This window comes from Schistocerca piceifrons, chromosome 10, assembly GCF_021461385.2.
Source record: "Schistocerca piceifrons isolate TAMUIC-IGC-003096 chromosome 10, iqSchPice1.1, whole genome shotgun sequence".
Taxonomy (NCBI): domain Eukaryota; kingdom Metazoa; phylum Arthropoda; class Insecta; order Orthoptera; family Acrididae; genus Schistocerca; species Schistocerca piceifrons.
The window spans coordinates 128,905,442-128,933,268 of NC_060147.1; the positions used below are offsets into that span (position 1 = coordinate 128,905,442).

General features: G+C 39.3%; 1 protein-coding gene across 1 annotated transcript in view; it reads right to left on the bottom strand.

Moving 5' to 3' along the window:
- The window catches only part of LOC124718759 (protein draper-like), a 174,507-nt gene that overhangs the window by 57,304 nt on the left and 89,376 nt on the right, over positions 1–27,827 (bottom strand). Inside the window, exons 12-13 of the mRNA XM_047244373.1 lie at positions 19,744–19,950; positions 2,760–2,915 (exon numbers count right to left, since the gene is read on the bottom strand). Of these exons, the coding sequence (XP_047100329.1) occupies positions 2,760–2,915; positions 19,744–19,950 (363 nt within the window). The remainder of the gene's footprint in view (positions 1–2,759; positions 2,916–19,743; positions 19,951–27,827) is intronic.

The window sequence follows — 27,827 nt, forward strand, 5'->3', positions numbered from 1 at the left end:
AGAGGAGTATCCACCTAGCTACCAATTTTGGTTCGGGTCCTGCACACAGCAACACTTGGTAGCAGCACCAGTCACTTGGTGCTTATGCAGAAGACCGCATTCAGCTTCCAGTAAAGGCTCCGAACACACTACCATCTTCTGGCAGCACACAAGTTGATTTTTCACATGTGACTCAAGTGTAGCCTCCATTACAAACAATCACAGTGTGGACATAGGTAGCTGTTACTTACCAGAAGTCACCATCTGACCATATCGAGCAGTTGTCTCAAGAAATTTTGTGACACACAATAAGTGATCTACCTGTATGATAGATGAACCAATTGAGAAAATATATAAACTATATACAGACATAAACAGCATCCATAAAAATGTACAAATGGACAATTCACCATGGAAAAATAAATGCAAAAACAATACATTTCCTGGATACAACAACAAAGGGAGACCGCATTAATCATTAGTTTGACATTTACAACATATGCAGTTATACAACTGACATCAAATCACCCACAAAACAAGAAACTAACAGCACCCCAACATATCATTATGGATTGAATGAAACACCACTCATTTGAGAAAATTATGAAACAATGGATATATCAATCAAATAGTAAAAAGACCCAAAACACACCTAAAGGAAAATAAAATAAGCAGATGACACAACATAATAAAACTGCACAATCACTACTTATGTTACAATGCACATGAATACACAGAAGAGGAACACTCATGACTGACAAAAATAAACGGTACACATTAACATTTAAAAAAAAAATCATCACACAGAACAGCAGATACATTGAACAAACAAGGATTATACATAGCATGCAGAACAAGAAACACATACCAGTCACAATTACAAACACCAACAGAAAAAGTAGACAAATACCAAGGAGCTGGTAGATACTAGTTACAAAGTCAAGATTGTAAATTAGTGTTATCCAAGGATGACAGGCAGAAATTTCAAAACTTGATAGAAAGAACATAAAAGAAATTTTAAGGATGAAAATAGCCATTCTACGTTTGCTGAACATCTAACAAAGCATGGGCATGAGCCATCTAAAATGAACCGTAACAACAGAAACTCCTAACATTACAGGGAAACTTTAGGCCCCTCCAATGAACAAGAAAGTAATAAATGACCACATCAATATGAGTAATAGCTCACTGATCACATTAGCCACTAAAATAACAACAAAATGAAATGTAGAATATAAAAAGATTAAATAATAACACCTCATTTCACAGTACTGGCATTTCCATTAAAAGAAAAAAAGATTGTGATTCCCTGAACTTAAATTCCACATTTGTTCAAGGCAACCACCACCACCCACACCTACATAAGAAAAACAAAATATCAAACTAAGTACCAAAATCTAACATATACAGTCATGATACTGCTGTTCACAACTATCAACTTGTTACATTGTGCCATCTGAAGACACATTAGCAACAAAGAAGCCACTGTTCACAACTATCAACTTGTTACATTGTGACATCTGAAGACACATTAGCAACAAAGAAGCCACTTGACACTTTTGTCATATGCACTAAAGACTAATGCCCATTTCTAATTTTTCTCTACTACATATTACTATATTTTTCAATCCTAGACATTAGTAAAACATCAAGAGACCTGAATAATCATAGAATAAATGTAAACAGAGCCAACTCTCATGTATGGAGTGAGACAAACTCCACCGTCTTCATGAAGATATACTCCCAAAACATCCATATACCTGCCACTTACCCCAATGAAAAAAAGAGAATTTAAACTCAGTATTTCACCTAGAAGAAGCACATGTTTCCATTGCCGACCATTCTCAAAGATGACGCTTTCTCTGAAATGCAACAGTTTTATGCAAAGTCAATTTTGTTGCACTTCACTTGACTTTCCTTTTTACAAATATTTGCTTATTATAATTACTTCTTTAAAAGGAAATGCATGTGTTGAAAAATTCTGGTAACAATTCAAGAACTGGCCTCTACTGAGAGTGGAAACAGTTACACTATCTTTGTCATTTTATCGTCACACCTTTATGGTAGTTTTCTCTTCAGCTACAGTCATTTTGGTTCATGTGGATCACTAAACAATGTAGATTTTGCATTCCATACTAATTTCCCACTTTTACTTATTCACAATCTGGTTTCTTTTGAAGTATAATGAATGAAATTTCTTGACATCCTTCTGCAATTAACCATGTCCTCTGCTGCATACTATCTAATTCTTCTTCTTAAAAGAAACATTCTGCCAAATGCAACTAATATATGAATAAAGTGGACCACTCACCAAATAGTAGAAGAATTGATTTGTCAACAAGCACACAAAAAAGGATTGATTGGTTTGAAGAACATTCTGGGCAGTTTGAGCAAAGGATTTGGCCACCTACTGAACATTTATGAGACGTAACTGAGAAGTCAGTTTGTGCACAGAATCCTGCACTGGCAACACTAACCACAGTTAGGGAAAAGTAGTACTCATCTACTACACCTTACTGTTACCATTTACAATTCGAAATCATATAAGTCTTGGGAAAGGAAGGTGTTAATGCCTTTTTGGTCTTATATAAATCTAAAATACATGGTCAATAACAGCATGAATGTTGAATAATTGTGCAATAGCACTGACTTAATTTCTTAAAATTTTGCATGGAAAACTCAACAGTTCTACTTATTTGACGAATCACGAAAATCATCACATTACAATTGTAAGCATATACACACATATTATAATTTATAAATTCTCACTGTATACTGACCTGTAACATGGTGACATTCTAAGCCATTCTCACAGGCACATTTATTCTGGCAGTTCAGGCCGTATGTACCGACTGGGCACATATGTTCACAGGTGAGCCCTGTAATGCCTGGGTTGCACAAGTACTGCCCAGTAATGGGGTCACATGCACTAATACCTGCAGAAAAAAGGACACAAAGCTGAGTGGAATCCAGAATCACGAGCAATGACTGGCGAAACACTGAAGTGAAATCAGTACTCAGAAACTGCATACTAAACCAGATACAAGTTAAAACACTAGCTAATGACATTTTAGTAAGACTCAGAAATATACCTGAATTTCAGTGTGAAGTGCAAGCTATAATAAGCTTCTTTGGTATGGCTAAAGAAATCCAGAAGGCACTGGGGGCACACAGAGATGAAGGAAAAAGAAGAGGAGGGAGGGAGAGAGAGAGAGAGAGAGAGAGAGAGAGAGAGAGAGAGAGAGAGAGGGGGGGGGGGGGGGGGGGGGGGGGGAAGGAGGGGGAGAGAGAGAGAGATAGCAAAGGAGGACAAAACAACAAAAGAGAACAGAAGATCGCATTCTTGCCATACTTAGGTGTGGCTTCTGCAAGAATCAGCTGAACGTGCTTAAGAATGACAGACAGAGAGATGCTGAATGAAACACATTTGGCTGTCAAGAGAGCAATGTATGATGCCTTCAATGACTTCCATAGCAGAATATTGTCAAATGATGAAAGTTAGTGTCAAAGTGGATAATAACTTACTTTATGGATGATTCTTTCATTGTATATTGTGCCATATAAATTTCTTGCTTCTATGACTGCATGAAGTAGTCGCAAAATAAATTAGAAATTGTTTTGCCTTTACAAATGTCTGCTTGTGTCTGTGTATGCGAGTGTATACCACCCCTTTTTTCCCCCTAAGGTAAGTCTTTCCGCTCCCGGGATAGGAATGACTCCTTACCCTCTCCCTTAAAACACACATCCTTTCATCTTTCCCTCTCCTTCCCTCTTTCCTGATGAAGCAGCCGTTGGCTGCGAAAGCTAGAATTTTGTGTGTCTATCAACCTGCCAGCGCTTTCGTTTGGTAAGTCACATCTTCTATGTTTTTAGAAATAGTTTTTCCCTGTTTTAGAAGTGTGTTACTTTTGAGCAGTTGTTGCTCAGCTCTTATCCATAAGTTTGAAGGTTTCAAATGTATTTACACTAGGAACATTATAGTTATTTTACAAAAATTTGTTAAATGAGCTATATATCACATTATTCTCAATTATATTTAACTATCATTCAACACTGGTGTAAATATGAGTATACGTAATTTCTTTAAAATGACTTGTAAATATTTGTTCTGTTATTGTGGGAATATGTCATTTTTGAATGGTTGTTAAATGTCTTATATTAAAGTCGATAACATTACTGAAAATCGTGAGAATAAAGCTTTTCATGACCTACTTTGTGGTTGTCTGTTCTTTTACATTAGTCATATTTATTAATGAATATAGTGATAATTATACATTCTATGGTTCTGTAATGCTTCATCACAGAACTGGTATAAAGTTGTCTAGGAATTTTCCATTTCACACATATTTTTGTTCATTTAAAATTCTGTCTGATGGGTGATTTATGTGTATGTAAATTTCAATTTCTTCCATCGCATCCATGAATTTACCTTTCTGTAACTTTTGTAACATTTGTAGTGATTCATCTATGTTATGTATTTTGTGGCTGGTGTCATGTGTACAGCAAAGATTGATAGGCAATTTTCACATATTACTGTATGTTCCTTAAATTGTGTGCCAAATTTCCTTCCCATCTGTCCAATACAAAATTTTGAGCATTCTATTCTGTGGATAAAAGCCAATTCTGAGGAGTATATCTGCAGGTGTATCTGTAATAACAACACTGTGCAACAATGAAAATATAAATCGAATGAAAATAGCCAGTTCCTATCAATTCTAATGTGGTGACCGTGACTATCACAAAGACAATTCAAAATTAGCTCTAGTTGTCATTTTACACTGTTTTATTATGGTGAGATAATATAAAAATCTGTATATAATTAAGTTTGAAATCAAATATTATAATGGTTTGTCAGAGTCATAATAACTAGTAACAATTGATTATATTGTTGTCCCTGGCCTTACTTATGTGCAATATTTTGAATATAAACATTTTGATATCAAAATTTCAGTGATCTTTTTGTCTCCCTCCTCTTCGGCTTCAGTGGCTTTATTAATGCTTGTAATAATTTTTGCACATTTGTTTCCACATTAACTAACAGTTGTTCAAGTTGGCTGCTACTGAAGTGAACAAAAATGCCACGTTTGTGTTAACAGTGCTGACACATTTTGCTATGTGTGTGGAGAAGTGACAATTGCTTCACAAAAACAGCAAATAACCCCATTGATTAAAAAAGCTTACAGTTGTTATTTTGGGTGCAAAATAGGTGATCAGGATAAACCATGGGCTCCACATGTGATATGCAGTCTGATTAAAATTACTTGCTAGTTGATATGTCATGCATTGGAGCTAGTTTCCTCACAGTACTCAGCATCAAGCTGAAACTGTTCACTGTTGCCAAAGTGCCACAACAATTTGTGAATTCACTTACAATTCATTGTTCAGCTTTCTTTCTTCCCGTTTTTGGATCCCTAATCATGGGTCTAGCACTTTTATTTTGTATTTCATCACACCAGAAGCAACACACACACACACACACACACACACACACACACACACACACACACACAATGCTGCTAATGAAGTCACATGTTCCATATGTAACACTAACAGAATGCTGCCAGATACTTCCATACAAGACATGATTCAGCAACACATATGCAGTTTTCATAATCACAGAGATTGGTTTACATCAGATGAGGTTTACACAATGTTGTGTGAAGCTTAATTTTTGAAGCTGTAGTTCATTGTTGTGATTGTGAGCACAGTTTTAAGTATAATTATTTAACAGAGAGTAATGGTAAATCTAATGAAGAGTGTTTGATTATTATTTTTATTCATTTAATTGGTTTAAGTGTAATTTTATTTATCTTATTTTGCTGCATCATTTTCATCATGGTATTGACTTTTTTATTCGCTTGTATTCTTCTTCCTATCATTCTCTTTTCATTTGGAATCAGTCTTTGTTACCTATAATCTGAAACCAATTGCCAACTATGACTGTTCTCAGTCAGCAACACAGCAGAATGTGTAGCCATTGTAACGATAGTTTCAGGTAACCAATAACAGTGAGAAATTACAGTTTACTTTTAGTGCTAAAAACTGATTTTCTTCTGTCTTGAAGTTGCTCATAAAGATTATTTTTAATTGGTAAGAACAAAGCAATCATGATTTTAGTTCTGCTGCAGATTGTAAACCACCATTTTCTCAGATACACTGCACATCACAAGGTTGTTGTTAGCTTAGGATACAGGTTTAAATCCGGGCTATAACATGTGTCAACTGCCACAGTTTTAGTCATTGATCACTTCAAATCAGCTGTTGACAGAGAATCTCACATACCTCATGGGGACCACTTGCATCATTGCTCTGTGTTACACACTAACAACATTTTCAAGTGACCCACTGCATTTGTGTGGTGACTCAATGAACAGCATCACTGCCCAGAGACCAGAATCGTATCGCTAACCTCGGCAGCACTGAGTGATGTGAACTCTCTGGTGGTTGCAGTCAGTGTTTAGTTTATTAAGAGATTAGACTCTTTTTGTAACCTGTGTGTTAATCTACATCTACATCTACATTTATACTCCGCAAGCCACCCAACGGTGTGTGGTGGAGGGCACTTTACGTGCCACTGTCATTACCTCCCTTTCCTGTTCCAGTCACGTATGGTTTGCAGGAAGAACGACTGCCGGAAAGACTCCGTGCATGCTCGAATCTCTCTAATTTCACATTCGCAATCTCCTCAGGAGTTATAAGTAGGGGGAAGCAATATATTCGAAACCTCATCCAGAAATGCACCCTCTCGAAACCTGGACAGCAAACTACACCGCGATGCACAGCGCCTCTCTTGCAGAGTCTGCCACCTGAGTTTGCTAAACATCTCCGTAACACTATCACGCTTACCAAATAACCCTGTGACGAAACCCAGGCTGACAATCTGCAGCAACTACTAATGGTATGAAACATGGCACAACTATTGCAGGGTTAAAAGTGAAACATAACTACATTCTAGCTTCCTTCAGCTGGGAAAATATGGGTTATCAACTTTATTCCCATTTCTTCAATATAAGAACTAACCACTTGAGGATCAAATACCATCACACTGATGACAACTATTGAGTCAGCCTCAAGAGACAAATTAGTAAGTTAGTAAATTTAGCATTAACTATGCAGAAGAGATTTGCCCAAAATAAATGGTCAACTTATATATGCACAAATGATTCATTATCTTTCATAACAAATTGAAAAAAAATGTGGCTTATTATTTTGGAATAGGACCATTGGTATCAAAGTTATGGTGGGCATGTGAGCTGAAATACATGATCCTTCTGTTTCTAAAACAATAAAACAATATAAAGAATCATGATATAAAAACTGCTTACTTGAGCATGAATGGAAGGCTGTGTGGGACAGAGGGGCAGTTGGTTGGGTTCAGTCAGTGTGGGAGTAGAATGTGGTGGGAGGGGATGAGAGTGATGGTTCAAGTTCAAGGGGATAGAAATTAGAGGGAAATATAGGGAAAGCAACTGGGAGATGGAAGTGTGGAATTGGGAAGTGAGGGTGCTGATAGTATGTAGTTGGTAATGCTCACAACCTCCACAGAAAACATAAATACTAGTAACACTGTCTTTTTAAAAAAGGGGGGGGACATTTTTTTTTATTTTGGAGAGCAAAGTTTTGATCTTATAACAGTTTCGAAGGTCAATTTCAGTTTTTCTCTGTCAGGAATAGTTTAACCATAATGTCCATTTTTAGCTGATATAGTACTATATCAATGTGAAGTTATTTTCTGATTGTAAGATATATAAGATCAAGTATTTTCAGTTAAGTATTCTAACTTTACCATATTAGGAAATCCCTGGAAGGTAATGTCTGAGGCTGTATTCATGAAAGCAGTCACTTTCTAACATGTTTTTTAAAGGAAGCTATACGGAAAAGGAGAAAATGATAAAAATGTTGCAACAAAAAATTATGTCCCATTTTTTCTCTCATGTGGAATGTCTTTCTTGTCTTGAATGATATTACAGAAATAGTTGGCCAACATACTAGGTATCCACTTCCCTTCATACTGTTTTTCCATGGAATCTTTCTCCAGATTAGCCAGATACTTCACTGCAGCTCACTGGGAAGAAGTAAGAGTGAGAGATCAGGAAATGTGCTTTCAAAGACATGTTGCAGCCAAGAGCTTGATAAACAATGATCATTTGATTCACTACTTCTTTGTAATTTGCAGCTCTTTTTCTTCCAAGGAAATTTTCAGATACTTTCTTGAAACCTTGCCATGCTTGCACTTCTGTATCATTCAGGAATGTTTCAGAATTCTGATCTACCTGAAGTTCCCTGGTCTGAGGGCTCACAAATACATCTTTTACTTTGACTGCTGAAAGACAACAAAATTTTTCAACAAGAAATGCAGACCCTCTGCCAGTTTGATCCACCACCTTTACAAATTGTTTAATTAAACCGAGTCTGATGTGCAGACCCTCTGCCAGTTTGATCCACCACATTTACATATTGTTTAATTAAACCGAGTTTGATGCGAAGAGATGCAATGATATCTTCACAAGCTACCAGACTTTGATGCTGAATATCCCCCACCCCCTTCACCACCACCACTTTACATTTGGTTCAGGCCGTTTTTGTAATACATTGCCAGAAAAAAAACTAGGATACCTGGAAAGACAATGTCATTTTTTATCTGATGACAGTGTATGCCACCTGGGGGCTAGTATATCTACTGATAATGGTTTTAACATTGCATACTAACACACAGCATAGTGGTGTAGCTACCAAAATCCCATCAGTGTCTATCCCTTAATATGGAATAACAAATTTCATAAGTGAATATATATATTGTGAGGCTACAGTTTAGATTTCTAGCTCTTTAAATAAGTGTCTGCAGAATGATCTTGGATGAGCTCCAGCAATTATTCTGATTACATGCTTTTGTGCAATGAACAGTCTTTTAGTCTTTTACTCGATGATGAGTTACCCCAGAACATGATGCCACACGAAAGCAGAGAATGAAAATAGGTGTGGTAAGCTAATTTACTCAGATGTATATCGCCAAAATTTGAAATGACCCTAATAGCATAAGTAGCTGAACTCAAATGTTTCAGCAGATCCCCAGTGTGTTTTTTCCAGTTCAACCCCTCATCAATGCATACACCTAGAAATTTTGAATATTCTATCTTAGCTACCGATTTCTGATCGAAGTCTATATTTATTAATGACGTCATTCCATTTACTGTGTGGAACTGTATATACTGTCTTTTGTCAAAGTTTAATGAGAGCCCATTTGCAGAGAACCACTTAATGATTTTCTGAAAAACATCGTTTACAATTTCACCAGTTAATTCTTGTGTGTTGGGTGTGATAGCTATACTTGTATCATCGGCAAAAAGTACCAGCTTTGCATCTTCGTGAATATAGAATGGCAAGTCATTAATATATATTAAGAACAGCAGAGGACCCAAGACCGAACCTTGCAGCACCCCATTCTTGATTCTTCCCCAGTTTGAGAAATCACCAGTTTTTTGCATATTATGTCAACTGTTTATTTCAACTTTCTGCTCACTTCCAGTTAGGTGTGATTTAAACCATTTGAGCACTGTACCATTCATACCACAGTACTTGAGCTTATCTAGAAGTATTCCATGATTTACACAATCAAAAGCCTTTGATAGATCACAAAAAATGCCAAAGGGTGACTTCCAGTTACTCAGAGCATTTAATATTTCATTAGTGAAAGTATATATAGCATTTTCTGTCGAAAAACCCTTCTGGAATCCAAACTGACATTTTGTTAAAACTTTATTTTTATTTTACAAAGGTGTGAAGCTACTCTACAACACATTACTTTTTCAAGAATTTTGGATAAGGCAGTCAGAAGAGAGATTGGGCGGTAGTTGTTGAAATCAGACGTATCCCCTTTTTTATGCAGTGGTTTAACAATGGCATACTTCAGTCTATCTGGGAAAATACCCTGCTTCAGAGAACTATTACATATGTGGCTAAGATATGCTGGGATGAGAACTAGAAACCTCTAAAAGGGTGTGCTAATTTTTTTTTCCGACACTGTATATACTGGGATTTTCTATCACGACTATTCCACTTGCACAGGAAACAAGCATATTTTGTTTAGAGCATTGTTGTATTTCCAATAACAATGCAATTACTTTGAAATCAATACAAATCTTCCATTTCTGCTCATGTATGTAATTAATTTGAGAATATTTTCTGAAATTTTGTAAATTCCTTCAGCCAATCTGCCATGTGCAATCTGGACAGTGAGCATTTTATTTCCACTTTGTAGAAGGCACCCTTGAGACTTATTTTCAAGAAATCTATAAAGGGTCTCCACTCCTGTGAATTGTATTTGAAGTCTAGTGCTTTCATAAAGTCTACAGCATCATTGCAAAATGTTATTGCCCCATCAATTGTGAAGTTTGAAATACAAATTGTGTTATGTGTCTAAACTCAATGAGTTAGTACTCTGGTGAAGAGGGTTGTATTCCTGTAACCTCATACCGAGCAATTCTGCCTTTTGTTTAAGTAGTTCAATGTCACACACCAAATCATTTAGATCTGCCCGTATTGATAAGTGTGGTGTTGAACCGCTACATGAGTCCTCCTGCTACAGAGGCTATTTTCTTCCATGAGATGATGTGATTTCTTCATTGCCATCCAATTCACTGCAACTATCATTTTCTTCATCTGTTTGCCTTGAAGGAAATGGAAGACTTTCAGAGTGTGGCATGGGCTTCGGGGTACAAGATAGGTCCAGATAGACAATGGGTTTCTTTTATTTCTTGTTTGTAAATCCCCAAGTATTCATAAGACAAAACTAACAATCAGAGATACGGTTTTTTCATTCTATCCATACGATAGGTACAGCAAAAAAACAGCATTTTTTTCCTTTCCACTACTATATGCTACTTTCCACTAGTTAGTTAATTTACAAGAAAGTGTACAATGTGTAAGTGGCACCCACTCTATCTCCAGTGGCTATTTCTTGCAAATATGAAGTCCCCACAGATGTAAAAAATTGTCAGGAGTATATCAACAGTGGTACCGACAAGTCATTTTTCTAGAAAAATCAAAAATATATCAGTATATTCTTTAACTGTTACTATATAAAGACATTCATGCTTACGCCCTTCCTCTTTACTTGTTACTTTTTGTATTCCAAAAATATCAAAATTAACCATTTCAAATGTAGTAACTCATGAGACTTTCTGACAGTGGCTATGAAGTTAGGTTTTATGAACTCCATGTTTATGGTAGTTGTTGTGACTCGCCGATCATTCAAAGCACCGCCGCGCAATTACGCACATCCTCTACGTGCGGTGCTGTCTACCAGCCATGCAGCAGCTGCGTCACCTAAGCGGCCAGCTGAGCAGCGGCCGCTAGACTGGGACTCAGTGCTCATTCAAATGCTAACGTGTACACATGTCTTGGTTGTCAACTTACTCTGTGACTTATATGTGTTGTGTCGTTCTGAAATATATGTGTTAAACTTGACGTTATAACAATTGGCAACGAGGTGGTGGATTTTTCCTTTTCACCATTGACCCACAGGGTTCCATGGCTACTGTTGAGCAACTATTGCAAAAGCTCCTTGAACAGCAAACGCTTCTAACAATGGTGATTCGCGATTTCGTCGCGGCGTCAAATGCGGGCCGTTTCTCATCGTTGGCTATACCTCCTTTCCCTCCTTACGACGAGACGGTGGAAGACTGGTCTGATTATAAAAAATGTCTTCGACAGCACTTCTTTATACTAAAATGTAAACTTTCACGGCCGGAAATATCATGTCCATTATAATTATCCGGGCTGTTATGCCGTGGTCGGTTGATGAATTCTGTGATGATTCCCATTTCATGTCACGGACGAACAACCATGTAAGTCTCTGTTCCTTTCTTGGATTTCGCCTCAAATGTATCGGTTGTTGTTGCAATTGGCTCCTTTGAAGGATCCTGCATCTTTGTCCTTTGCTGAAATGTGCTCACTTCTGTCTGTCTATTTTCAAAAGCAAACGCATGTGGTAGGCTCTCATGTTGCCTTTTATCGTTGTCAAAAACAGCCACATCAATCCTATCGCGCTTGGGCTGCTGAACTTCACTGCCTCAGTCGAAAGTGTCAATTTGTTACTGACATTCACAAAGAATCCTATGCCAATTCCATGGTACGGGATGCTATTATCCGGTCAGCGCCCGACAAAGAAGTTCGGCAACGTGCCCTCTAGACGAAGTTCTCTCCATTGCGCAGTCTTTTGAAATTTCTCGCGCCGCTGGGGTGCAAATAGAGGCGTGGAGTGATGTCGAGGAAATACAACCTCTGTGCGCTGTTGACAATGCGTGTGGCGCATCCCCGCTGACGGACGTGACCGCAGTGCGCTCCCACACGCAACCTCGGCCTAGCCGTAAACAACCCACTAAGAAACTGCAGCAAAACCCCCGGCAACTTCCTTCATGTCCGCGGTGTTTTACAAAACATTCACGCGAGGATTGTCCCCAACGTTGGGCTGTGTGTCACAATTGCAAAAGGAAAGGTCATGTGTCTTCCGTTTGCAAATCCGACCGCATACATGATGTTCATGAACATGACGCTGATTCTGATTCTGTGTTGTCTGTCAATTGCACTTCTTCCCTTTCAGGGAAGTTATTCCTCACTGTCCAAATTCTTGGTTGAGATGTTCGCATGCAAGGGGATACCGATTCTGCTGCCACTATAATTAATTCTCAGAAGTATCTTCAGTTGGGTTCTCCACTCCTGTCACCTGTCAGTCGGCAATTACGGATGTACAATAAACAGAAGATTTCTCTCTTGGGACAGTTTAATGCTGTGGTATCTTACAAATCCATCGTTCGCACTGTTCCCATATTTGCGGTCGACCAGAGCAACGCAGAAAATCTTTTTGGTTTCGATGCCTTTCACGTTTTTGGGTTCTCCATAGATGACTCTGTCAATATTGTCTCTGATGCTATTCCTTATGCTCAACTGGATTCCTTGTCGACGACATTTTCATCCCTTTTTTCTCCTGGGTTAGGACGTGCAAACAACTTTGAAGCTCACATCACGCTCAAACCCACTGCTCGGCCTAAGTTTTTTTGGGCTCGGCCCATTCCTGTGGCCCTTCATGATCGGGTAAAACGGGAGTTGGATTGTCTCACTACTTCAGAGGTATTGCTTCCTGTCACTTCCAGTGAGTGGTCCTCTCCTGTCGTCATCGTTGCTAAGCCAAATTGTGATATTCGTCTCTGTTGCGATTTCAAAGCCACTGTAAATGCTCAATGCCTCATCGACACTTACCCTATATCCGTCCTGAAGAACTGTTCACTAAACTTGCTGGAGGCCAGTATTTTTCTAAAATTGACCTGTCAGAAGCTTATCATCAACTTCCTCTCGACACTGCTTCCTGGCAGTTTCTGGTCCTTAACACGCCTTTCGGCCTCTATCAATACCAATGCTTGCCATTTGGGGTTGCTAGCGCCCTGCTCTCTTTCAGCGATTCTTGGAACAATTATTGCTCCCTGTCCCTGGGTGTATCAATAACATGGATGACATTGTTGTCACTGGCTCCACCACTGAAGAACATCTTCAAAATCTCTGCACACTTTTTCATGTCTTACAGACTGCTGGTCTTAAGTGTAATCTTCAGAAATCACAATTTTTTCAGGCATCTATCACGTACTTGGGGTTTCAACTCTCTCGGGATGGTATTCGTCCACTTCAACAAACTGTCGCTGCGATCGATGCCCTTCCTCACCCTACATCTGTTAAGGAACTGCAGGCCTTCTTGGGGAAAATAGCATACTATCACAAGTTTTTACCATCTGCGGCTTCGGTGGCTCAGCTGTTGCATCGCCTGTTGCATAAAAACGTGCCTTTTCACTGGTCCGCGTTATGCGAAGCGGCTTTCCAGAAATTGAAGACTATGCTGAAACAGGCCCCGTGCCTGGCTACTTATCGGCCTGGCCAGCATCTTGTTCTTGCCACAGACGCCTCTCAATACGGGGTCGGTGCAGTCCTTGCGCACCTTTTTTCTGACGGTTCGGAACATCCCATTGCTTATGCCTCCAAAACGCTCACGGATGCCCAACAAAAGTATTCTCAAATTGAGAAAGAAGCTTTGGCCATTATTTATGCTCTTCATAAGTTTGGTGTTTTTCTCTATGGCTCAAAATTTCATCTTGTTACGGATCACAAACCACTTGTTTCCTTGTTTCATCCATCAACGTCACTTCCCGACAAGGCTGCACACTGCCTCCATCGTTGGGCTCTTTACTTGTCATGTTTCAATTATGAGATTCATTTCAACATGCAAATGCTGATGCTTGTCTCACATTCCCATGGGTCCTGATCAGGCATTCGATAGGGACGAACTTTTGTGTTTCCACCTGGATGTTGCCGAGCAGCGGGTTGTGGACGGATTCCCCATTACTGGGGACAGGCTGGCGGCTGCTACAGGTTCTGACCCTACCCTCTCCCAGGTTTTACGCTGTATTCAGAAGGGTTGGCCAGATCGCCCATCCGCTAAGACTTCTGATCCATTGCGGAACTACTACGCTTTGCGCTACCGCCTCACGGCTAGGGATGGTGTTATCCTCCTCTCCACTGACAATGCTTTGCTGCGTGTTGTGGTACCTGCGTCTTTGCGTGCTTCGGTCTTGCGCCTCCTTCACCAAGGGCACTGGGGTGTGTCTCACACAAAATCTCTGGCGCGCCATCATGTGTACTGGCCTGGCATCGACTCTGAAATAGCACACATGGTTGCTGCCTGCGGCCCTTGTGCGTCACAGGCCGCTGCCCCGAAGTCATCTTGGCCTTCACCTGAGAAGCCCTGGGAGCGCATTCATGCTGACTTTGTGGGACCCTTTTTAGGTACTTATTGGCTCCTCATAATTGACGCCTACTCTAACTCTCCTTTCATCGTCCGTTGCACGTCGCCTACCACTGCGGCAGCCACCAGTGCTCTCGCCCGCATTTTTTCTTTTGAAGGCCTCCCCTCTACTCTTGTTACTGATAATGGTACGCAATTTGTCTCTTCCGAATTTGCGGCGTTATGCATGTCACGGCCCCGCCGTTCCATCCACAATCCAACGGTGAGGCTGAACGACTGGTCCGCACATTTAAGGCTCAGATGCGGAAACTTCTGACTTCTTCTGCTGCTGATGATGTGCTTCTCCAGTTTCTGGCGTCTTACCGTTTCACCCCCATGGGCGACCACAGCTCGGCTGAGCTCTTACATGGCCGACAGCCCCACACGCTACTTCATCTTCTGCGGCTTTCCACCTCACGGCCGCGGGTGCCTTCACTTGGCCGGTTCACCGCCGACGACCTCGTCTGGGTACGGGGATACGGCAGGCAGCCAAAATGGAGCCCGGGCCGCATCTTAAGACACCGTGGCAGATGCCTGTATGAAATCCAGACGGACACGGGTGTTGCAGTGCGTCATTCGGACCAGCTTCAGCCTCGTGTGCCAGCAACGCCTGTTCCGAATGCCGCTACACCACCTTTGGCTCTACCTGACGCTCAGGATCTTGGCATCTCTCAATACTCACAACACATCCCTCTCACTGTCATCACGATGCCAGCACAAGAACGGACGCCACCAGGAGACGTGCCCATGCAGGAACCAGACAACCATCCTCTGTCAGAGCAAATCTACTCGCCTCCTCCTCCAACGGACGCCGACACATCGCCCATGTTTCCTGTCATATCAATTGGACTTGCCGCAACGGGCAGACTGGTGCATGGGGCCCCAGCAGATTTGACCCCTATGTCTCCTGTCATCTCGACCCGTTTTCATCGAGGACACTTCCGTCCGTACGGGAAGCCTCCTCCTCAAGACTTTACGGCGAGTCAAACAACGCCTATGGATGTTAGCCATCTCCAGGACACCTCCATCAAGACCAGTGCAACAATTTCAAAGGAGGGGAAAAGTGATGTGACTTGCCGATCATTCAAAGCGCCGCCGCGCAATTACGCGCGTCCTCTACGTGCGGCGCTGTCTGCCAGCCATGCAGCAGCTGCGCCACCTAAGCAGTGGCCGCTAGACTGGGACTCAGTGCTCATTCGAATGCTAACGTGTACACATGTCTTGCTTGTCAACTTACTCTGTGACTTATATGTGTTGTGTCGTTCTGAAATATATGTGTTAACTTGACGTTATAACAGTAGTATGACATTTCACAATTGAGACTGGAGTACTGACACCTGAAGCACTATAACAGATGCCATAAATATAGAAGTTAACATTTCAAAATATTATTTACTATTTTTTCTCTATTAACTCCAAATTACGGTTTTCTTATTGTTTTAATGTTAAGATTACTGGAGAACTATCTCTGATAGTGAAATTCTGATTTCAGAGTTTAATTTCTCATCAAAAATTCATAGAGATTTATACACTAATAAATAGAACATTAGTGGAGCAGTGTACTAAACACAATACTGATGCAATGTAAGTTCATAAACAGCAAGAAGTTGCTAAGAGTAAATATGCTACCAAGTTTCTTTTTACCTCAACTCACAATGAAGGAAAAGCAGCAGTTTGAAGATTATGTAAACAAGAGGCAAAAAGATCGTAAGTAAACTGTAGCCAAATTTCATAAGCAAGTATAAATCAAACAATGGAAAATCCTCAGTGGACAGAGACGCTGATCGTGCATGCGCAAGTTGTGCTTGTGTGAATGTATGTGCATTTTCTACTTTTTTTGCATTTTGGCTGAAAACTCAAATGCATAGCAGTCTCTTTATTGCATCTGCCTACAACTCAACATATGATGAGTAGAATCTATACTTTCCACGTTATTGCTGCAAGAAATTTCTTTTTTTAATCTATAAGTAGTAATATGGAGATACATACCATATATCCATAATGAGTACAGAAGTTGCTTTATAAATAAAATTTAAATGCACCTGGGGAAATCACAAGACAGAAAAACCGATGACAATTGATCATAACAGCTGCTGCTGAAGATGTCCACGCAAAAAACAAAAGTAACATATTTACCTCTTTTGTCGAGTGGCCTTGTTAGGACAGTCCAATGTGCTGTGCCAAACTCCCTGTACTCACTGCTTGATATATTTTTGGCAGGCAGTTGGCAGAGTCTTGGTGTGCTTGTTATATTCCAAATGTGAGTTCAGACAATGGGTCAACAATTTTGATCAAGTTTTGCAAGGATTTTCTATACTGAAAATAAAGAAATACAGGTTTTGCCCTTTTTCTAAATACTCCCTAGTTTTGGAGGGAAAAAAACTGTGTCAAAGTTGATTATGGAAAATCATATTTTCAGTGCTCTACAATTATACAGTGTATAATATGGGGTCCAAAATTAGTAATGCTAAAGTTACTATTGTTTTTATGTTTTCATGCTGTTGCTAACACATCATTCAACAAATCTAGACTGGACTCGCATTCGGGACGACGACGGTTCAATCCCACGTCCAGCCATCCTGATTTAGGTTTTCCGCGACTTCCCTAAATTACTCCAGGCAAATGCCAGGATGGTTCCTTTGAAAGGGCACAGTCGACTTCCTTCCCCGTCCTTCCCTAATCCAATGAGACCAATGACCTCGCAGTCTGGTCTCCTTCCCTAAACAACCCTACCCAACCCAACACATCTAGTAGAATGAGGTCAGTGGTTGAGGGATTAGAATACCAAACTGCTGGCCCATGTTCAATTATTGGTTGTGGCTTTTTTTTATTCAATATTTTTTCCCCATGTATCTGGTAATATTATGATAGTGGGGGTATCTTTCTTTGCCTTTATTTTTTAAGGTAAACATCAGGAGGTGTGATTAATGACCAAACAAGTATATATAATTTATTGACAGTTTTTTCATTGAGATACATGATACACTATGATAGGATTTTCACAGATGATGGTACTCAACTGACCTGCACCATAAAAGCAATACCACTAAAATGTACCTCTCTTTGTCAACCATGTGATGTTTACTTTTTCCATTAGATAGAGAATTACCTTGGTATAATTAAATTGGACAGAGCAGGGCAAGAAATGGTTTTCTCATTTTAAAGAGGGTTGTTTTAACATTAATGACTCTCCCATTCAGGAAGACCTTCAGGGTTTGATGATCATTTAAATGCATTAAGCTACAGTGATTGACGTCAGTGTATGCAGGAACCAGCAAATGTGGTAAACTATGATAATTTGACCATCATGTGACATCTGCATGTAGTGAAGAAGCAGCCTCAAAAATTAGGTGTATGGATACCATGTGCTCCAAGCCAAAATCACAAAAATCAGCAGGTGGTCACATGGGCATCCCTCCTTGCTCGTCATCTCAATTGGCTCGTGAACAACACTGACCTTGCTTTCCTGTATCATTACTGGTGACATGTCTTTACAACAACATAAGGAAAAGAAAGGAATGGCTGAGCCTAAACAAAGCAGCAACTCCCTGTACACATTTACAAAAGATATTGTTATGCATTTGGTGGAACAGTGATGGTGTGGTGTACTATGAATTGCTTGTAGCCATCACTGCTGACATTTACTGTCCACAACTGAGGCATCTTGTAAATGCAATCAGAGAACACTGATTAGGAAGACCATGTGAAGTGATGCTATTCCACAATAAAGCCTACCAACATTCTGCTAGACTGACAGAAAATGCTGTACAACAGAAATTGGGTTAGGAAGCCATTCCATACCCACCTTATTCATGTGATCTTGCACCCACAGATTTCCAGTTTCTCCACTCTCAATTGAACAACCTCGAAAGTACTTCCTTTCGAGATGAAAATAAGCTCCAAACCTGGCTTGATGAGTTGTACACCTGAAAACTATGTGATCTCTACAATCACGGAAACAAAAAGTTGCCTAATTTTTGTCAGAAGGTTGTAAATATTGAAGCAGAATACATTATACAAGATTAAGGTCTCTGTTTGTGTCTCTCTTGTGTTTATTAAACTTGTGGAGAAACACTACACATTTATGTGCCAACCCAATACTTATTTCATTATTAATCATACACCCTGAAGTCTTATTTCAAAGAAATAAAAATAAAAGTATCCCAATTATTAGAATGTTATCAGACACACAGAAAAAAATACTGAATGAAAAAAAAAAAAGCCATGACCAGTAGGTTGGTAGTGTAATGCCTTGGCTGCTCAATAGCAGATGTTGCTCATCTGGATGTAAAAAATGATGGGTATCCAAGATACAGCATGAAAATACAAAAATGTTGATAACCCGAACATTATTAACTTTGGTCTCCTTATTGTATTAATAAAAATGTTTGTTTTTAGATGATCTTTCGATGGATAGCATTGAAAATATGTTTTTCCATCGTCAACTTTTATCTTAATTTTTTCAAAACCTAAGGAATGTCTTGCAAAAAGCTGAAACACCTATCTCTTTTTCTTATTTTTTAATATAGTATGTCATTGAAAAACTTGACCAAAATTGGTGATCCACATGTCTGGAACCCCCCTAAAGTTTTCCAAGTCACGATGCAGGCTCAATTTTGTGAGAATGTTTGACAACGGCTGTTGGCGGTGTATGTGGCTTGTATATCATTTACAAAGTACAAGTTACTCTAGTCTTTGGCCTAATTTTTGGTTTGGTCAGCTGTGGGTCAACTGATGATGATCACTGAACAAAACTAGTTGCGACATAAAAAATGTATCTTAATATAGCTGTGACAGTTCTTATTAAGAATAACAGTAGTCAGAGCTTCACACATAACAAGTCGCAATCACTCACATCACTCTCTGTAAGCAACCTTTGTTGTCATCAAAAATAGTAAAACAACAGGAGAGCAACAGATAGCTGGCACTGAACCCACCTAATATGGGCTCAGGGCACTTCTGCCTGCATCCCAGGCCGTAGAAGCCGGGATCACAGCGCTGCGTGCAGTTGGGGCCATCCCAGCCAGCTGCACACACACACTCCCCAGTCTGCAGGTCACAAGAGCTGTTGTTGTGGCAGAGACATGTCTCCGAGCAGTTCTCCCCATAGCTGCCATCCTCGCACTGGGTCTCGCAGCTCATACCTGTTACGGGAAAGATAACACCGAGCCAATGTTACTCAACAGTTCTGTAGGAAACACCTGCCCCCCCTCCCCCCCCCCCCCCACACACACACAACACACAAACAACAGAAATGAAAAAATGTGCACATTTATGATAATGTTTTTTTTTAGGTCTACCAGGAAACCCATGGAGGTTCTGTACATTCAACACTTTTGCCACAAGGAGCAATGTGTGACCTATATCATAAAAATGGTTTGGTTGGTTGGTTGATTTGGGGTTGGGGACCAAACAGTGAGGTAGTGAGGTTATTAGTCCCATTTGGTTGGGGAAGGAAGTCAGCCATGCCCTTTCGAAGGAACCATCCCGGCATTTGCCTGAAGCAATTTATGAAAATCACAGAAAACCTAAATGAAAATGGGCAGACGTAGCTTTGAACTGTTGTCGTCATGAATGCAAGTCCAGTGTACTAACGATTGCAACACCTTACTCAGTAAAGGTGGTCTCACCACAGGAGAAAGCCCAATGTGTAAACCAAATTGCCAATTACTGTGCAGTAAAAATTTGTGTATCATTTTAGAAAGAAAGACATCAAGTTAATCAGAACACAGATGGAAATTTTTTTGCAATGAAGTTGTTCAGAAATGGACAATCAATGGCAGACCATCAGTTTTGGAAGAGACTGTGCAGGCAGTTTGGTTCAAATTCATGAAGTCACTATAGAAATCTATTAAACAAGTTTCACGGGAGCTTCAAGTGTGAAAGAGTACAGAGAATGAAGTAGTTCACCAATTTCTTAAATTGTATGCCTACAATGACCAAACTGTTCAGGTATTACAACTAGATGATCACTCAAAATGTCAACAATTTGCTGAACCATTTGGATGAGGACAGTGATTTCTTGAAGCATGTGTGTTATTCTGATGAGACTACATTTCATGTTTGTGGCTCAGTTAACAACCATAATACCTGTATCTGAGGATCAGAAAATCCTCATGTTATACAAGAACACATTTGGGACAGTCAAAAGGATAATGTGGGTGTGGGTTAATGTGTGATTGAATAACTGGTGCAGTTTTCTTCCTCGAAAGCAACGCAAGTGGATGTATTTCCCTAGACATGTTAATGAGCTATGCCATCCCCCAGTTACAGGACGTGGAAAGCACTACCATCTTTCAGCAAGATGGCAGTCCCCCACATTGGGCTCTTGAAGTCTGATTTTCTAATGAAACTTTCACCAACAGGTGGATTGGGAGACATGGCACAATCACCATGGCCCCTGAGATCCACTGAAAATACAACCTCAGATTTCTTTCTTTGGAGCTTTATGAAGATATTGTGTACAAAATAACAGTTCCTGATATCAAGACACTGCAAAAATGCATCAGAGATGCCACTGGCACAATCACACCAGACATGTTACAGAATGTGTGACAAGAGATTGGATACCAGCTTGATATTTTGCATCTTACTAAAGCCCACGTCACCTAGGATGGCACTTCCACACATAGAGGTGGAGAGGAAAGGAAGCGTGGAGGCTGAGAACTGCGCATGCCAAACTGCACTGCTGCGGATAATAGTCAGGCTCGTTTGCCAACAGTACATTGTATTATATGTTCAAATCTATGAGGGGAATAATAAATATTAAAACCAATTTCAATCAATCACCATGAGAGAAATATTAATTCACGTCATTAATTCAAGTCCACTGCTCCACAGATTTACTTTGCATGATGTCGGGAGGTGAGAACAGTTGACACACCTTTGTGAAGAAGTGAAGTACAACTTTTCTCAAAATGACATTGAAACTGCTTACAATAATAACTGTTCATTGTGATTTGAACTGTGTTATAAGTAAAAATTTAATACACAACAAAATTAACTTCAAGCACAAACCAAAATCATTATATTTGCTTGACAACTGCTTCTATTCAATATAATTTTTAAAAATGTGTAAGGTGTGTGTGTGTGTGTGTGTGTGTGTGTGTGTGTGTGTGTGTGTGTGTAGTGTGTGTTTGACGACAATTAAGTGTAATCACTGCATGTAAAAAAGAATTAGTGGTAGAAAAGACTAATGGAAAAGACTATTGTAAAAATGGTCAGTGAGCTGTCATATTTTTCATTGTTAATGGGCATTAACACATTCAATATTACAGCGAGAGACTGCATTTATAATCCATTGAACAAGTAAATGATTAACCATTATCCGCGAATAAATTCAGGGAATCTGACCAATAACATCGTAAACCACTGATATCTCAACAAGTAACAGGTACTGTCATTTTAGGGCCTCATCCAGTTTGTACCTTCAAAATGACAGAGGCTTACAACATGGTGAGAGAAGCTTAACTTCTCCTTGGGCAATATGTTGAGCATTATAGTCTGCATAAATAAAAGGATACAAAGTCCTAATCAAAAAAGCTAGGAAGATCTCATTATTATGTAGTATGCAACTGATCTGTTGACAAACACATTTTTTAAACCACAAGTCTTTAAAACTAAGAAATATTATTACTTTGTTCCGAAGTCTACATTGTAATACCACCATCACTTTTATTTGAGTCTGTTTCCTACCAATATGACTGTAAACTTATGACGATAGGTTCAAGGCCTATATCCATCTTCACTTCCCTGTCAAATTCTTCTTTCTGAAGCTTTTCAGCATGCCACACAGTCTGTGCCCACGCTACAGGTGGGATGTTGTCTGTTGCCTCACGTACAAGTGATTCACTGTACGTTATCTTGAATGTTTTGTTTTTTTTCTCCCACGTGGCCTTAAAACCCTTTGCCCAAATTAATTCCATGGGGCTACAATGACAGTGACTTGTACAGTGTAAATGAATGAGCTGCAGGAGATCAGCACGAGTCTGGTTTATACGGTGCTTAATATTTTTATTTTTAAGCCGGGAAAAATATCTACTTTTCTGGTTTTTCTACTTGGTGTTTTCTCTGTAGCAATTGAATTATAACTGGCAATGGCCAACTTCAAAGCAAGGTATGACAAGAGTTGTGAATCGTGTTATGACAGTGTTCATTGCCAAATGGTAATCACTGCTATTTTTCTTGCACATAAATACAAGTTTATTCTCAGAAATAATTTTCTGAGAACCTATCCCTATGAGAACTTTAAAACTGCCAGTACCATCACTCATTTTCCAGCAGATCATCTTTGAATGATTCTAATTGACCCATGTTTCATCACTGTTGAACTACCTCCTTCTCTAGTATCGTAAATCTTTATGTGGGATATAGTTCATGCTGCACCTATGGGTCACTTCTTTGAACTAAAAACTCTCTTCATAACGTGTCTGGAATCAATGTCTTTTAAAATTCTTTACCTTAACAAAGCACTTACCATTGAAGTCCGCATAACTGTAACACATTTTTGTTATGTCTGACATTCATGATTCAGGAGCACTTTAAAACATCCTTGTTAAAACTATCTGTTTGTGTTACAGGTTCCATGCGATTTCAGTGCTTTCCAACAGTTTCTATGGTTCCTACTGCTCTTACACTTTTCTTTACAATTCTCTTTACAGTTCTCTTGCCAACACCATATGGTTCTGGAGTTTGTTCTTGTGTTTTCCAATGTCAACCATAGGAGGCCTAATTTTACATTCATGTTTGAAAAAGTTATAAATGCAGTAAACAATCTGCCTTGCCTGCTTGTGAAACACTCCAAGTTTATTGTTGTCACCTGCCTTTTTTTAATCACACTCAAACATTTACAAGATGCACATCCACAGCTATACCACTGCAAGAAAAACAAAAGGAAACAAAAAAACTGATAGTTGAATGAACAATTTGGTTGTCGGAAAGTGCAGTAACAGTGCAGCTTGTAGGAGCCAAATTTTTGCTCTCTAACTATAACTCTCTGCTAGCCTCTCAGAAAGAGAACGAATATTATTGGCCACCAGTGGCTAGTGGAGGGGGATGCACAGAACAACTGAAAAATTGGACCACCTTCTTACATAAAGTGACCAATAGTGGTGCACGTGATGAAATGATTGAAATGTTGAAGTGTATTACATGTTTATGTAAGGTTCAAAACTTAATGAGTAGAGGCATATGTGATACAATGCATGTTTAATTTACTTTATCCAATAAAGGGTTACACTCTTTGTTATCATGGACTCTCCATATACTTCATCAATGTAGGTGCTGAGAACCTTAAGGGGAAAAAGCACACCATAATCTATTTTGAGGGATAACATAGACAATTTTGGACCTATTTCTATGCCACTAGTGTTTGGTAAAGTTATAGAAAAGACTGTGTATGTAGTGATAATTTATCATTTTATTTTACATAGTTTGCTATCACATGTACAGTTCGGTTTTTGAAGTTGTTTAACAACTGAAAATGCTATATTCTCTTTTCTCTGTGAGGTACTGGATGAAGTAAAGAAAACATTTCAAATGCTAGGCATAATTTTTTATTTAACTAAGTGTATGATTGTGTTGATCACAAAATATTGCTCCACAAATTGGACCACTGTGGAATATGGGGAGTAGCTCACAGTTGGTTCACTTCTTACTTCAACAACAGAAAGACAGAGGCCATTATCCACAGTGTTGAGGATGGCTGTGATGTGGGGTGTAAGTGGGGCATGGCCAAATGGGAGGTGCCCCAGGGATCAGTGCTGGGGCCACTCCTGTTCCTTATTTATATAAAGGATACACCCTCTAGTAATACAAGTCATTCTAAAATATCTATGTTTGCTAATGACACTAGCTTGGAAGTAAAGCATATTATTTGCAACACTGGCACTGTTTCAAATAGAGCAGTTCGTGACATAAGTTCACGGCTTGTAGAAAATAAAGCTAAATCATAGTAGGACTCATTTTTTACAGTTTCTAACACACAATTCAACAAAACCCAACATTTTAATTTCACAGAATGGGCATATGATTAGTGAAACTGAACAGTTCAAATTTTGCACTTCCTTGGCTCTTGTGCAGAAAGGTGTGCAGTATACTACTGCATCCATTTTCAATAAGCTACCACAAGAATTGAAAGATCTTATCAGTAATCCACACACTTCCAAATTGAAATTGAAGAATTTTCTCATGTGTAACTACTCTGTCGAGAAGTTTCTTGAAAAATTCCGAGTCCTGTGTTATAATGTTGATTGTATTTACATAAACTTATGGCTTGTCTTTTTGGGTTCATAAACATTTTATTTTGTCTATTATTACTTTTATGTTGTAATTTCATGTAATGACGTGTTCCATGACCTAGGATTTTTTTTATTTTTTTTTTTTTTATTTTTTATTTTTATTTTTTTTTTTTAAGAAAAGGTGGGTATATGTCCATTGGGGCACATTTCTGGACATATGTCCCATTATGGGTAATTTCTTCAGTGGCTGAAGCTGACACCATTGATGTTGCCTACTTTGGCTACTTCCACTCATTGATGTCATATGCTACCATATTCTGGGGAACCAACCACTTGCAAAAAAAAATTATCAGAATAATGTGTGGGGTCCATCAAAGACACTCTTGCAGGCACTTGTTTCGAAAGATAGGTATCATAACAACTGCCTCACAGTATATTTTTTCCTTGCTGACCTTTGTGTGCAAAAATTATTCTATCTACCAAGACAACAGTAAATTCCATGGCCATAACACCAGAATCAAAAACAATCTACATGTCGAAATGAAACATCTTACTCTGGTACAAAAAGGAGTTTACAACTCCAGCATTAAGCTGTTCAATGCTCTCCCACTACATATCAAATGTGTTCATACAGAACTGCTAAAATTTAAACGAGTTCTCAAAGATTACCTGACAGAGAAATCTTTTTATACTGTGGATGAATATTTGAAAGAAAATGTATACCATCACTAAACTTATTGTGTCTAGAACTAATTCAATTTTTATTGAGCATTTGAGCATTATCACCCTTTTTCTAACAACAGATTGGCTGTGCCTGTATTTCCTCCTGTAGGCCTAATATTTGATTTAACTTTGTGCTCTTATTTATAACCTTAATTTGAAACTCCTTTTTCTGTTAAATGGTTGTTATGTTATCTAGCTGATATCGTATCTGTTACTGTATTTATAGTATGTCTTACTTAAACTATGTACAATTTGGCATTGAATTCCCCTTGTATTTATTGTAAGTTTAAATTGAAATCTGTACAATTTGACACATTCCATACCCTTGTGATTGACTCACTAACCGGATCTATGGAACATGAAATAAATAAATAAATAAATAAATATTTGCTCCTTATCTTCTCAGAGATTGTTAACTGTAGGTTATCCACATTTAGCAAAAGCACCTGGTATAGTGACCATTACACAAATATTTCTACACCACACACAGTGCAATACAACAGGTACTTATGAAATATGAGTGGCCCTCAATAAGTAATCCAACACATTGTTTTCTAAAAGCAGACTGATTTTTTCAGGATTCCAGCACACCAAATTATTCCCCACTGTTTTGCTACAACAGTGTATTTCTGAACATAATCTCTGTTCAATTAGCATCCTTATGCCACCTTACTGGCAGGGCCTGTATGCTCACTCGATATGACTCTACTGGTCGATGCCGGTGCCGACATCTCACTGCATCGATAACATCTCTATCGTCCGTGTACTGCTTTGCTCCCCACGGAGTGCATCCTTCAGTGAGCCTAACACGTGGAAGTTGGAAGGTGCAAAACTGGGCTGTCAGGTGGATGAGCAAGAACAGCCCAAAGAAGTTTTGTGAGCTCATCTTGGGTGCACAGACTTGTGTGAGGCCTTGCTGAAGGAAAAGTTCATTTCCATTTTTTAGCGTCGAACGTACTGAACCCATTTCTTCAATTTCTTGAGGGTAGCACAATACGCTTCACAGTCAATTGTTGCACCGTGACGGAGTACGTCAAACAGAATAACCCCTTCAGAGTCACAGAAGGTCGTCGCCCTGAGTTTACTAGCTGAGGATGTGGCTCTGAACTTTTTCTTTCCAGCTCGAGGTGATGAACCCATGTTTCTTTGCCTGTGACAATGTTTGACAAAAATTGTCAAGACCAATTTTGTAACATGCAAGCGATTCCGCACAGACAGCCCTTCATTGGTCTTTATTGTTATCTGTTAGGTGGTGAGGAACCCAGAAGGCACACAGCCTCGAGTATCCAAACTGGTGGACAAGTGCATCAGCACTACCAACACATATGTCCTGTCGAGCAGCGACATGTTCGAGTGTGATCGGCTCGTCACCTCAGATGGGTGTGTGTGTTGCAGAAGTCACAGCTCCACGCAGCCATCCAGCACGTGAGAGGTGGGACAGGTCTGCACAATCTTGTTGCAATGATGACAGATACCTGATCCGACAACTCACCGTGCTTTTGTTCACAGGCAGGTCTTCATAGACATTCTGCAAGCACCTATGACTATCTGCAATGCTTTGATTCCCTGCCAAAACTCCCTACTTGGAATGCACATCCATTGCAGACACCACTTTTAATGCTACGCGTAATGCTGCCACCTATCCAAACTGCACGAAACTATAGGAGCTGAAGCAGGGTTATTCCACAATATCTCACAACAAATGTCACATTTTTCAACTGAAGCTGGCTGAGGAAAAAAATGGGTTGCATTACTTATTGAATGTCCATCATACGTGACACAAAATGAAAATAAATTCGTGCTATACAATTAATATTGGGATGAAAAAAAGGAAGAAGAAGAAGCCTATATTTAGTTGACTTTATCAAAACTAGGAAAAAGAAATTCAAAAAGCCTCAAAGAGCCTGAACAGAGATTTACAAAAACAATCTTACATTACCACCTACATCGCTACTTAGTGACTAATGGAACTGTCCAGTCTTTTGATAGTACTCACACAGAAGCTTCAGTTATTTATACTGCCAAGGGATGTAGAATTTACCATTTGCACAAAATTTAAG